This window comes from Medicago sativa, chromosome 6, assembly GCF_051527215.1.
Source record: "Medicago sativa cultivar Bolivia chromosome 6, Bolivia_mono, whole genome shotgun sequence".
Taxonomy (NCBI): Eukaryota; Viridiplantae; Streptophyta; class Magnoliopsida; order Fabales; family Fabaceae; genus Medicago; species Medicago sativa.
Window position 1 is genome coordinate 73,995,190 of NC_140754.1, and position 13,828 is coordinate 74,009,017.

Here is a 13,828-nt window from a genome sequence, read left to right on the forward strand (position 1 = left end):
AGATATTACTCTTAGTGAAATCTCCTTGGAAGTGCAAGGGGGACTGGACTACTTCCGGATTGTGGAAGGAACCAGTATAATTGCTTTCTGTCGTTCTTCTTCTCTCTCTCTGTTTTATTCCGCTGCATTTAGATTCTGACTATCACTTCAGAAGCTGTCTCACTTAGCTTCTGATCAGTGTGTTCAGTTTTTAGGAGAAACGAAGAATTTTTCAAAATACAATTCAACCCCCCCCCCCCCCCCCCCCCCTTCTTGTGTTTTTCTCACCTTCAGGAACCAGTTCCTCAACCAACTAATCACATTAAATAGGTTAAATTAACATAATTATATGGGAAAATTTAAACTATAAAACCCATTTACCGAGTTAATATACTAAAGGCAATTACTAACCTTCGCATTTGAAAAATGGTTTGCGATTACAACATGTCCTCCATCCACTTTGGTCCAATTGTTAATGCGTGGAAAACGCTTATTTGGACCACTACTTAGGGATAAATGTTCAACCGCCTATATCTAATCAAATGACAAATAAAATTAACGTAAACAACATTTGACATAACTATAGATATAATTAATAAAACAGAACCCATTCAATATTCAATACCTGCAATACGGATGAGCAACCAGAAATGTGTATAACTGTATCATTCTTTTGTTGATGGTATCTTGATGCCGCACTACTAAGATTTTACATTAAATCATCATAAACAGCAACACCCCAATTATAGGTACTAAGAGCGTCTAAATCATCAACAAGCTTAAAGAAATCTTTTTTAATATAACAGTGTGATTTCGGAAAATATAAGACACACAAGGCAAATAAGATGTAAACTCTACAAAAAATCATCTATGTTGTCCCCTTCTTGAAGGACCTTCAGCTTTGAATGTACACTATCAATATCAATAACTTCATTCACATCAAACAATGTTCTAACATGAGCCAAACAAAGGTCTAGATGTTTAAAGGCCACAGTCTTAACGCCTACTCTAAATCCTAAGCTACTTGCATCCCACCTATGCAATAATTCCTTCAATAAAGTACCATTCATTCCTATATAGGTCTTCATATCCACAAGATATCGGAACGGAGTTTTCATAATTCTACTCATTTGCGCATCAGACAATGTTCGGTTAATATCTACCAACTTATTGGTAAGGGGCATTTGAGTCTTTATCTGTGGCTGCAAATTCAACAGTATTCATTCATTAATGGCATAAAACACAAACAATTACATACACATTAAACATCTCATTAATTAAATTGTACTTACACCAACAACACAATCCCTTTTTCGTTTGTTTTCCCTCATGATGTTCACCTTATCTGTTATATACAAAAACAATTTCTATCAACATCAATTAAAACACACACAAACACCTATTCTCAACACACGTTACAAGAACGATTTGAAAAAATTCATCTTATAACTAAAATACAAACACGTTTTACAATCACACGTTTTCCACAAAAATTTAAGAACGTTATAGAAATAATACTGTGACGAGTTAATGTTTTCCTATCTTTGTTATCATAGACATACTTACAAAAATTTATATTCACTTAACCACATTTTAACATATACGTAACCACATTTTTTTTTCCTTCAAATTTCTAAAGCTTTAACCATTTTTTAACAAAAGTGCGACCACAAATCTTTGGACATATGTTGACACTAACTCTACGTGATATCATTTAGAGGAACAACCACAATCAAACTACAAAAATTGGAGAAAACTTATATCCATCAGATCATCCACTAACACTTGAACAAAATCTAACAACCTACCAAATTAATCAACATAATCCAAAATTTTATTAATAAAAATCAAAGTTAGCCTTGTTATGCAGTACTAACATATGTCCATCACTACTATTGCTTAACAACCAATAATCCTACCCAAAGTAATGCACACATCAGTTCATAAATAACTTCACCACAGTACTCTATTGCACAAAAAATAGCCTGTCAAAGCAACCCCAAAGCACCTGAATAACTTCACCACAGTACTCTATTGCACAAAAATACAAGTCCACTGCTACAGTCTGAGGTTAGTAAAATATGTTGTAGCAAATATCACACCATAATCAATGCTTCTTAAGAGTACCACATATGTAGTACTCTATAACTATTGCACCACATTGACAAAATTATATGATTGACAATTATAAAACGTATCAATCAACAATACTATACTGTCATGCAATTCCACTTAATCTCACACTTTGATTTATCCACCAACTTTTTAATTAACTTACTTAACTCCCTAAACAGGAGTTGGATTGTCTAACTGCTACATCGTCAAACAAACCAGTCTCACATTAATTCTGCCCTTTTGAGTTTTTTTTTTATCTTCCCTCTAGTGTTTAATTTCTCATCTCATGTCCGATGTCCAATTTCAGTGATATACAATGTCGAGCTACGATGCACGAAATTTTTTATCCAAATAAAACAATAGTTTACTAAAATCCATTTAAATTATAAATATTGAAACACTGTGTGTTAAAGAGTGTGGTGTCATCATTCCTCAAAAAATAATGAGTAAGTTTGGATGAAAAACAAGTAATGGAAAAAAAAAACTTATAATTCAAATTAAACTCATTTGAACAACTCATCCGACAAATCAAATGAGTGTGCCCTACATATCAACAGACTGTAACAATGTTTCAATCTATACAATGTTTTCTATTAAAATACTTCAATTTTTCACCCCCACTCGAAAGGAATGATAAAAGAATATGGCTTCAGATAACAAAATTAATTGACAAATTTCAAACTTACAGATGGGTTTGGAGCAAGAATCAATCTCCTTCGTTGTATTCGGATCGGAATTTGTTGGAACGTTTAGGGAGAGCGCCATCGCAGAGGGTTGAGGGAGAGATCCTTCGCATAAGGTTGAGTGAGAGATGGAGAAATCCGTCGCCTAAGAATGGGTAGAGAGATAGAGCCGTCGGAGAGAGGGTTGAGATGGAGCCATCGGAGATTATTGGAGAGAGACTTGGTCGCGTGGAGAGAGTCGGGTTTTCTGTTCTTCGACCGTGAATAGAGAGAGAGACAGATCTGAAATTTTTTCTTCTTTTTTTTCCTTTTCAATTAACATAATCTATTTCTTATGTTTTTTCATTTTTTTAATGCCATGTAATGCCATGTCATGGGTGTACCAAAAGGGTGTACCAAAATCATTTTCCTTTCCAAAAGGATAAGACTAGAGGTAGATATTTTCACTAGAGCCAATCTTCATTAATTTTACTATTTACACTTGGTTCTTATGAGAAAATTTTTGATGGGAAAAATATTTTTATTGCATAAATCTATCATAAATAATTTTATGAGTCTCTACAAAAAATTTCGTACAAAACGGAGTTTGTTTTAAAAATTAAGTGCGGTAAAATTTCCGTTTGTGGAAGAGATTGAAAATTAAATTCTCGAGAAATTTTCTGAAAAATTTATCATGAGTCGCTATCGCGACAAAAACTACAAAATATTCGAGTAGCGATAAAAATTCATCGTCGAAGGTATTATTTATTTTTATTTGATAATAAACTAAAATAAACGAGGTAGCATAATATTATATTATTAACATTTATTGTTTTTCAAAATTACGGGTCTTACATTACTACCCCCCTAAAAAGAGTTTCGTCCTCGAAACTTGGTGATACATACACGTTCATTAGTTGTAGACAACAACAAAATGTTTAGCACTACTAAAAAAAATCACTTGGACTTATTACTCTCACCATATCATTCTCCAAAACTCAGAGACATAACATTTAAAATTTCAATTTATGAGCTTATCTTTAACAATTTTACCCTTAACTAAATAACATTCGCTTCATTTGAAAATATGTTCACCAATTACTAGACCCCTTAGGCGCCTAGATCCAAACGCTATAGTTTTCAAATTCGTCCTTAAACTAACACGACACTATTTTCCTTTAAAACCCATAAAGTGATGATCTCATACCATTTTAACATCAGGTATTTGACATCTTTACACACTACATCGGTAGGAAAGAAAACATGTTCCGTTTAATATAGCTTAAAGAAATTATATCCAATCCACTTCGAGAATAGTCTCGATAGATTGTAGGGGTAAACAAATTATATTTAATAGAAATTCGCTTTCTGAAACAAATTAACTCAGTTGGTTGTTGGTAGGGATATTGCATAATATATGCATGGGCCGAGTTCGAACCTCATACTCCTTACTTATTCATCTTAAAATGTTAATTTCTAACCACTAAACTATTTGACAAAAAAATAATAAATTAGAAGGTTCTACATTTCACAAGCATTTCTACTGAATTTTAAAAAATTGTAACATATTAAAAAATTTCACAAGCATATTAAAAAATTTCACAAGCTTTTTTACTGAGTTTAAAATTTGTAACATATTAAAAAATTTCACAAGCATTTTTACTGAGTTTAAGTTTAAAGTTTAAGTTTAAGTTTAAAATTGTAAAGAAGAGAAGAAGAGTACAACCCAAAGAAGTGGGAAGTCAGTCAAAACACTTGATCCATCTATCACACAAGGGCACTTGAAAGTATATAAACAATGTCTATTACTTTACTCACTCGATGTGGGACTTTTTTTAGTTGTAACATATTAAAAAATTTCACAAGCGTTTCTACTTTTTTTTAGTTGTAACATATTAAAAAGTTTCACAAGTAAACAATGTCTATTACTTTACTCACTCGATGTGGGACTTTTTTTAGTTGTAACATATTAAAAAATTTCACAAGCATTTCTACTGAATTTAAAAAAATAAAATTGTAAAGAAGAGTACAACCCAAAGAAGTGGGAAGTCAATCAAAACACTTGATCTATCTATCACACAAGGGCACTTGAAAGTATATAAACAATGTCTATTACTTTACTCACTCGATGTGGGACTTTTTTTAGTTCCCCTATTATTATTTCCTTAAGATTTAGAAAAAGAAACATAAGCAAATAATTTAGGAAGAAGCTCAAAATCATATTGTAAGCAAACATGTATCCAATGACTCTTAGAAGTTGAACTCTTAGGTTTATGTCAATTTTATAGAATGTGTATCATTAATTATGTTAATTGCTTATAGTTACTCAAAATATATGAAGATAAAAGCTACAATTTTTTATGTTTTTGCAAAAGTATCTTAAACTCGAGATGATATTTAGGACAAGGTTTGAATGGTAGAATTAAAAAGATCAAATAGCAGGATCAATATGAGCATTACATTATGAACAAAAGTATTTTAGCATTCTTCCTTGATAGTTATCAAAATAATTTTTCATTAGATAACATATCCTTCTCAAACCCACCAAAAGATCGTTAACCCCGTTCGTCGTTTATGCCTAGAAACACAGCAAATATATTGATTTGGAAAATCCAACTTATTTGTTCAACCGTTAGTTGTGCCACTGTTAATGATGAATTTTGTCTTCGATTTTCTGCTTGAAAAATTGCAATTGTGTGAGCTTTTGTTTTGCAATTTTATCCTTCTAAATATTGTTTGTTTAGAGCACTGAAATAGTTTATATTGTGAACTGTCGTTTATTTCTTTTTACTTCTTGTGCGGAGATTTCAAACCAGAAGTAATCTAGCTCATCTTGGAGTCATTTTGGTATAATTAGAAGAGACTGCGTTATGTTTGTGAATCAATTGGAAACGGCCTTCCATTTATTTGTACATGTCATTTTGCAAAGGGAGTTTGGTATGATGTGTTTAGATTGTTAGGTTTCGTGTTAGTCTTGCCTTAGAAGTTTGTCACTCTATTCGAATGCATTAGTGGGACAGTCCGAGGTGAAACGTCAAGTAAATGAATTTGGTTGATTGGACACACAATATTATGGGCTATATGGAAGGCAAGAAACAATTAAATTTTCGCAAACGATGTTACGGATGTTAACGAAGTGGTGGATGATATTAAAGTTTTATGAATAGATTGAAAATTCCCCGGTGTTTATTTTATGAATGGTCAAGGGACCCGTTTAACTGTATGTGAAGGCAGTGAGACTTTCTTTTTGTAGAGCGTTGAGAAGAATCTGATGCGTTTTGTTTGTTGCAGTAGTTGCGACTATGCTATCTGTTTTTTGTTTTCGGATTCTGCTGCCATGGCTTAGTGCTTTATGGATCAATGTGGATAGGGCCTGGAAGATCGCAGGTCAATTGAGTCTATACCTGCCGTTTGCGTGTTGTGCGGTTCTGCTGCTGTGTTTCTCGGTTTGTGTGTGTTTTTTTTCTTCTTCTTGGGCGCGATTTACTTGTGTTGACTGAATTGTATTGATGAATATCTATCATGGTTCTTTGAACATATACTCAAAATATCATATTGATGTTTAATTCATATTTCACATAAGTAAATTGATCTTTTAAAATTGTGATACTACAAAAAAAAAATCCTCAACGATCGATCAGATTGTAGCATTGATAGCGGACAGATGTAATTCCTGTGACGGTGATAAAGCTTCCCCAGTTGTATATGTCTCTGGTGAAGAGGTTTGCCTTTGAATTATGCTTTCGATCAATAGTAGAGCAAAATAATTAAGTTCTTCAACTTTCGATATATATTTTATATGTTAATTACAAATTTACAGCTACTGCTTCCACAGTTTGACAGCTCTTATATTAAATATTATACTCTTCAATAATTAGCTCATCTTAGGAAAGGTATTGAATCGGAAACATGTGAATATCTATAAATAAATAAAAAATGCAACAATACATAGTTTTGTGAGGCATGACATGAAGAAGAGTTCATAAAGACCTTAAAGCACTTTCCAGGTTCAAATCCATCAATTCTTCATCTTTCTTCATCTTATTTTTCTCTCAGATTCTTCATTTGTTTAGTTCACTAGTTTATCTACGTAGTGGTTCTATCAAATTGGATTCAAAATCTGAGCTTTCCTTTGGCTACAAATATTTAGCAAAAATATAATATTTCATCTCTTAAAAAAATTGTTGTGAATTCTGACAAAAACACATCAATGAAAACAAAGATGTGTGGAGCAAAGGGAGTGGTAATCAATGAGCAAAAATAGCCTCAAGCAACAACAACAACAACAAAATAGACCTATGTCCTAGTGTAGAACAACACCACAAGCATAATAAAACCAATAAAGATAAGCAATGAAAGAAAGGACCAAACACACCAAGGATCGGTAACCCAGTTCGGTCCAATATGACCTACTATGGGGGAGAGAGCAGCTCTCAACACCCACTAAGATGGAAGCGATACAAAGGGGTTACAAGAAATTAGTTTGCAAGCTCACAAAGAACAAAACCTACTTTCTACCTATTTTTCAAGTCACTTACACTCTCAATAAATCCTAAGAGAAGACAAAAAAGGAAGCTTTTTTATCCTTCCAATGGTGAAATCTCACTACCCAAGGTGATTACAATGTTTCCCAAGCCAATAGAACCTCACTATAAAGACACTCAACCCTAAAGTTACCTCCTTTGTACTCCAAGTTTCTCTCTCTAAAAAAATTGAAGAATGAAGCCTTAAATAGTGTCCAGGAACACGCCGAATCGTGCCACGATGGAGCAGGTGATAGTACAATACTATACCTTATCCTGAATCGTGTCACGTTCATCCTGCATCGTGCCACGATTTTTCCAAGTCTTCATCTCCTTATATAGGGAAGGATACGAGAGACGTTGGAGAGAAGGCCGTGCATAATTTAGAGTCTTTGCATGAGAAGCTTGATCAGAAGACTACAATTCGGATGTGTCCTTCAGTGTCTTCATGCTTTAAGAGTATGATGTTCCAAAGTCTGATGTCTTCAGATGCTTTAGAATCTAATCTTCAACAACCTCTAACTGCAGCTAATCTTCTGATCATAAAGTTTACTTCTGGTTGACCTTTTTTAAGATCTTCTACCATGTCTTTTATTTTTATTTTTTAAATTACGAACAATTTAAAATATTTTTTTAAAATAAATTAAGTGTTTGTTGTTAATTCAATTTCTTAAAATTATTTTATAGAGTCTCTAATTTAAAAAAGAAAAGTAAGCCCTCTCCTCTCTACCCCTGGCAAACCCTCCATCCATCCATACAAAACCTAAGTAAATTATAATCTACAATCCTGCACATTGAACACGTATTAACATATCCAAGTGTTCTTCAATACTTTGTTATCATCAAAACTTTAGAGACATCGTACAAAACTCATTTGGTTTCAACACGCAAAGCTCTTTTTAGGCAATATTATGAAAACTCCAATGTTGAGTTTGTGCAGAGACAAGGAAATAAGATTGCTCATAATCTAGCAAAGTGTTGAGTTTTTGTGAAAACAATTAAATGAGGTTTCCCATAGTAAAGGCTGCCAAATATTTGTCGAAATAAACACATTTTGATTATAAAAAATAAAAATAAAAAATCAATGAAAAGATTTTCAACAACTTTTGCATATATATATATATATAAACAATTTTCATCGATAACCATTCATCAGACTATCAAATAACATTGCGATATGAAGTTTATAAACCCCATCATAACATTTGTCTTTATCGATGTGGAACATTTTTAATCTCCTTTCCGTAGGCGCTCATTTATCTTTAATGCTTGAAGATATGAAAATTAATCAGATATAGTAGCTCATTTGCTTCTTCAAGCTCTAGTTTTCTCTTCTAAGAATTAAGATTTTAGACGTTCAGCTTCTTTTCTAAGAAGTTAGGTGAGGATATTAATCTTATTACCTCCCTATCTGCTAGGATTTAACTTTGTTTTTTAAGCTCTCAAGCCCAGTACAATACCACTTTTCATTCATCAAATATATGAAATGTTACGATTGTAAATTATTATATATAAGCAAATAGTAATAGTACTCATTTAGATTAAATTCATCTCATCCATTTTGAATGCATATCACTACAATCTTCGCCTAGTTCCATCTACGCCTTTTTCGAAACTGGAATCCCTTCCCTTTGCTAAAAACATACCTTTATTTTTCAAATTTATTTTAAAATTTAATTTCAAAATGCATCAATATATATATTTAACTAGCAGCAGTTTTGAAGGGGCCAACTAATTAATTCGGATCAGAGCATGCTTTTGACACTGCAAAAAAAACATATATTAGTGACATGATGCAGAAACTAGAGAATTTATGCTTTATATTCAAAGGTGATTGGTTTTCCGTGGGAACTATTACATCAAAGGATTCCAACTAGAAGTAATCTGTTTGTGACCAATTGGAAACTGCCTTCCATTACATCGTAATTTTGAAATGCGAGTTTGTTATGATGTGTTTAGATGGTTTGGTTTCGTGTCTGTTGGTCATGCTGAGATCATTAGAGTAATTCATTTGTGTGTCTTTTTTGTACAATATACTTGTGTTGATTGAATTGGTAATCAATATCTACTATGGCTTTTTTAACATATATACAAAAATCACACTAATCCTTAACTCATGTAAACAAAGAACGCATGAAATAAAGAACAAATCTAGTTGCTTTCAATCACATCAAATAGAAGATAGCAAATTAAACCAATAATTAAGAAAACAAATAAGCTCTGTGTAATAATATCTAGAAAAACAACAACAGAATCATATATATCTTTTTTAACAAACAACAATAGAATCATTGAATCCTAGAAAATGAGCAATTCTAGCTAGTCATGCTCATTGCAACGTGTATATGAACTTGGTTTTCATTTTTCCCTCATTTTATTAGGTTTTTCAATTTGGCCTAATCGTTAATTAAAAACAGACTTGTAAGGTGATGAATGTTACTTTGTATAAACTCATTTTAAACACTTTTTGGAGGTAACCCTATATTATTATAATATAAAATTATGTTTTTCCCCAATACATATTCTATGTAAAACTTAAGTTTTTTTCCATTACATTTGCATTTCAATCTATATAGTCATACAATTAGACCTGGTTAAGATATAAACATTACTACATTTGTGTGTACATAGTGATTAATTATGCTTCTACCTTTTGAGGGTCAGCCAATTGTAGATCTGTGAGTAGTAACACATATCATTTTTCATGTTGGTTGTTTACCTTTTGGTATGTGTGCTCATGTGCCACGTACCATGTTGGTTGTTCATCTTTTGTCAGTGTTGTTCTGTGTCACGTGTAAGAATTAAATCAACATGATCGAATTATTATATGAAATTAGAACACACTTACTTGTAAACGATGATTACCAGATTCCCCGAGATTTGAGACAAAGTCTTCCTTCGCCTTTCACATGCTCCAAACTTAGGGTTTTCAATGGGGCAAACCACTAATGAGCAGAATAGTCAGAGTGATGGCAAAGGGGACCTAGCCTCTCTATTTATAACCGTGCAACCCTAGGCACCACCCATCATGGGCCTAGTGTTTGGGCCTACACTATGTTTCTACACAAATCAGATTAAGTGCCCAAAAACCCAATATTTAATGATCACTTTTATTAGGGCCTAAGCATCATCAAATGGATCACAACATCAGTCCGTTTTTATTAAAACCAAAAGCAACAATTGATTGTAGCCCACAAAATATTAGAAGAAATTCTAACATTCTCCCACTTGGGCAAAATCAATTGTGTATTTTAAAAATAAAATAAAAATAAAAATTTAAAAATAATTTTTGAAAACGACTCTCGGACTGATAACAAACTTCCTAACGTGGCCACTACATGATCCCATGATGCAACACTTAATAAAGACTCCGTCCAACTAAGAACTGAATGATATCGAATCATGGCGGTAGTTATATCCTTAATTGATACAACACCTTCCATGGTTACAAATATCACCAATTATGTCGACTAGTCATCTGTGTAGAGTGTAGCAAGAAATGATATGTCAACGTGATCATCGACCATACTATCATTTTCGTTGTCGGTCCTCAATTTCTCTCAATGCCTTAAAGCCAGAGAAATTATGTGATTTCTCTCAAATGCTTAAAGCCAAAGAAATTATGTGATTTCTCTCAAATGCCTTAAAGCCAGAGAAATTATGTGGTCCACGGAAAACCACATTGCCTCAGCTCCAAAATAGTGTCAATCACCGGCATAGTGATCCCAACGACACTGAGCTCTAATTTTCACACATAATAAATCAGCTCCAAAATAATGTTAACAGCCGGCATAAAGATCCTGTCAACATTGAGCTCAAATTTTTCACATGTAATGCCTCAGCTCCAAAATAGTGTCGATCACCGGCATAGTGATCCCTTCAACACTGAGCTATAATTTTTCACATTTGATATTTGATATATACAAGAATTCATCTCATCATCAATAATTAAATTGAATGGGAATTCACATCAATATATCAAAGAAAATAAGTGAAAAAAAAAATTCATCATCAAAAATTGATAATACAAAATTCAAACTCCCACTAACCAAATGCATCAAAAGAATTCACAGTATTCATGTTATTCAAAATGACTCTTGAAAACAATGAACCTAAGTCATTTGGTTAAAAGAACAATTAATGTCAAAGTTTAGGGAGCCAATCAATGTAATATAAATAATATAGGAGTTGGAAGCCACTAATTTCAATTTCGACAATTTCTAAGGGTTCAGAAATGCTAGTTGTAACCTTTGATTTTAGTAAATTTGCTTCTAATGCAATCTACACAAGTACCTGGATCATCAAATATTAAGAAAGGTAGAATATTTACTTTGATTAATTTCTCAGCCCTTTCCCCAATAAATATGATCCAAGTGCTTATGTCATGAAGTAAAGGATGTCTTCCTCAACATTAGACTTTATAGCAACAAAAGTTTTGACAACGAAAGACGAAGCAATGTTATGTGAAGTCAAAGAGAACTTATATAAACCATCAACAAAAGATCCAGGGAGTCATGAACTATCTACTAGAGACCGTTTATATAGATGAACAAAGGATGAAGCAAGGTTATGTGAGTTTAATCTCAAACTTTAGTTTTCTACCTCCAAGAGTAAAACTAAAACAAAGTTGCTCCAACAAAGAAAAACAAACAAGATTCATCCTAAATGAAGGTAAGGGAAAAATATTTTTCAAAACAAGTTCAAAACTAGAATGTTAAATCATGGTGACAACTCCCACTGACTTCACAATTACTCCTAGATCATATTAATCTGAAATTAAGTTGACATCTCCCATTGACTTCACATTTACTCCTAAATTACAACATTGTAATATTTTCACGTCCAATAACTTTTCATTAGACACATGGAGACCAATATGGTAAGGTGCTTTAACTTATGAGTCATCTCCCACTTACTAAAAGGTTATTTCAGTTCATGCATGATCTCCTAGAGGCAACTCCAAATCTTACTTCCATTTCTTACAGTTTGACTCGGTTAAGATCTCGATGGAAGCAAAACAACCATTCATTGATAAGGAAACAAAATGAATGAATTAAAATATGTCATAAGACAAGATATAGCTTAAAATAAACAAGCTATTATAACGAGGCCAATATAATTGTACAATCACCTTTGGGCATAATGCACAAACCAAGGTCAAAACCTTAGCCAAAACCTCAAATGAGTTAATCAATGAGGATACATTGAACTTGGGAAATTGTCACCTTTGGGCAGACAAATTCTTTGGTTCGACATATACTCCAATAACTCCATCTCGTATAAGTTAATCAATAAGCATGCATAATAAAAGCACAATAATTATTCATTGAGGAAATATATGAGACAAAACATGAATGAATTAAAATATGTCATAAGACAAGATATAGCTCAAAATAAACAAGCTATCATAATGAGGCCAATATAATTGTACAATCACCTTTGGGCAGAATGTACAAACTAAGGTTATAACCCTAGTCAAAACCTCAGGTAAGTTAATCAATGAGCATGTATTGAATTCAGAAATTCGTCACCTTTGGGCAGGCAAATTCCTTAGTTCAAAACATTCTCCAATAACTTATCCCAAATAAATTGTAATTGTAAAATGCAATAACCACCTTTGGGCAGGAAACTACATGTTACGATTAAAAACATTCCTCAAGCTACAAAAAGAAATTTCATCAATCAATCAATAAAGGCGATCCCACTTTGGTGGTAACGACCTATATCAACGCAAGAAATTCTTTTTGCATAGGAATCAACAACTCTTGTCAAAATACGAAACAGAAAAAAATATGCATTATTTAAATGCATCTAAACTGGTCAATATCGTCTCAATTTGTATTCATCATAATTTTGTTTGATACAATGCGGTAGAATAGTACGTTAAAAGCACATAAAAGAAAATCAACATGTAATCATGTGCTATCTTTTGGAAGAGTAACTATTACCGCTAAACTCATAATCTCATCAACAAGTAAATATTTAAATCAATTACCAACGCAGCGGAAATATGTGAGACTTAAATTTCACCACCATTGAGGATAAAAGACAAAATAGTCATAAAAAAAATATTTAAGAAAAAACTATAATATCCTCAATGTAAGTCTCCAAAATAAACAAAAGAGTATTCATCAACAAAGGATGTTTGTTTCTCATTTATATATAATTGACATGTAAGATTCTCCCACTTGATAGAGAATGATAGTTAGATTTTCAATCCAAGACTTTAAAATATTTAAACAAATATTCAGCTATATTCTCTATCACACAATGGTCATGTCAATTAATATTACATCAATAAGATATCCACATCCCTTATATAATAAGGGAACAAGTGTAATCAAAGTGTAATCAAATTCAATAAAAAGAATTTAAATTAACTAAACCATGACTAACCTCAAAAGGTGTAATGAATTCTCCTTGTATGTAGAGTCATTAAGCTTCGATGACTTAGAGAAAATTCCGCACAATTTGGCGTATTGTCATCTCAATTGGTTCATAATTCAACAACAAACCAATATAGCAAAAGAAAGACTCTAATAATAGATC

General features: G+C 32.4%; 1 protein-coding gene across 2 annotated transcripts; it reads right to left on the reverse strand.

Annotated features, from left to right (window-relative positions):
- Window positions 1-272: 272 nt before the first annotated feature.
- Window positions 273-3,178, reverse strand: LOC146916783 (uncharacterized). Of its 2 annotated transcripts, XR_015015274.1 has the most exons (4): window positions 2,781-3,146; window positions 605-1,324; window positions 391-513; window positions 273-292 (listed from the first exon to the last, which is right to left on the reverse strand). XR_015015274.1 is itself a non-coding variant. In XM_085718723.1 (3 exons), the coding sequence occupies exons 1-3, from the start codon at window positions 2,857-2,859 to the stop codon at window positions 834-836; spliced, it is 480 nt and encodes a 159-aa protein (XP_085574849.1). In that variant the 5' UTR covers window positions 2,860-3,178; the 3' UTR covers window positions 747-833. The 2 variants fall into 2 exon arrangements, 1 of the variants encoding a protein (XP_085574849.1); XM_085718723.1 differs by lacking the exons at window positions 273-292; window positions 391-513 and having other exon boundaries at window positions 747-1,181; window positions 1,272-1,324; window positions 2,781-3,178.
- Window positions 3,179-13,828: the final 10,650 nt, after the last annotated feature.

Coding starts and splice junctions, on each gene's coding strand:
- LOC146916783 (XM_085718723.1), bottom strand. CDS start 2,859: ATGGCGCTCTCCCTAAACGTTCCAACAAATTCCGATCCGAATACAACG. Junction 1,325..2,780: donor TTCTTGCTCCAAACCCATCT/GTAAGTTTGAAA, acceptor TGTATATAACAG/ATAAGGTGAACATCATGAGG. Junction 1,182..1,271: donor AAAGGGATTGTGTTGTTGGT/GTAAGTACAATT, acceptor TTGAATTTGCAG/CCACAGATAAAGACTCAAAT.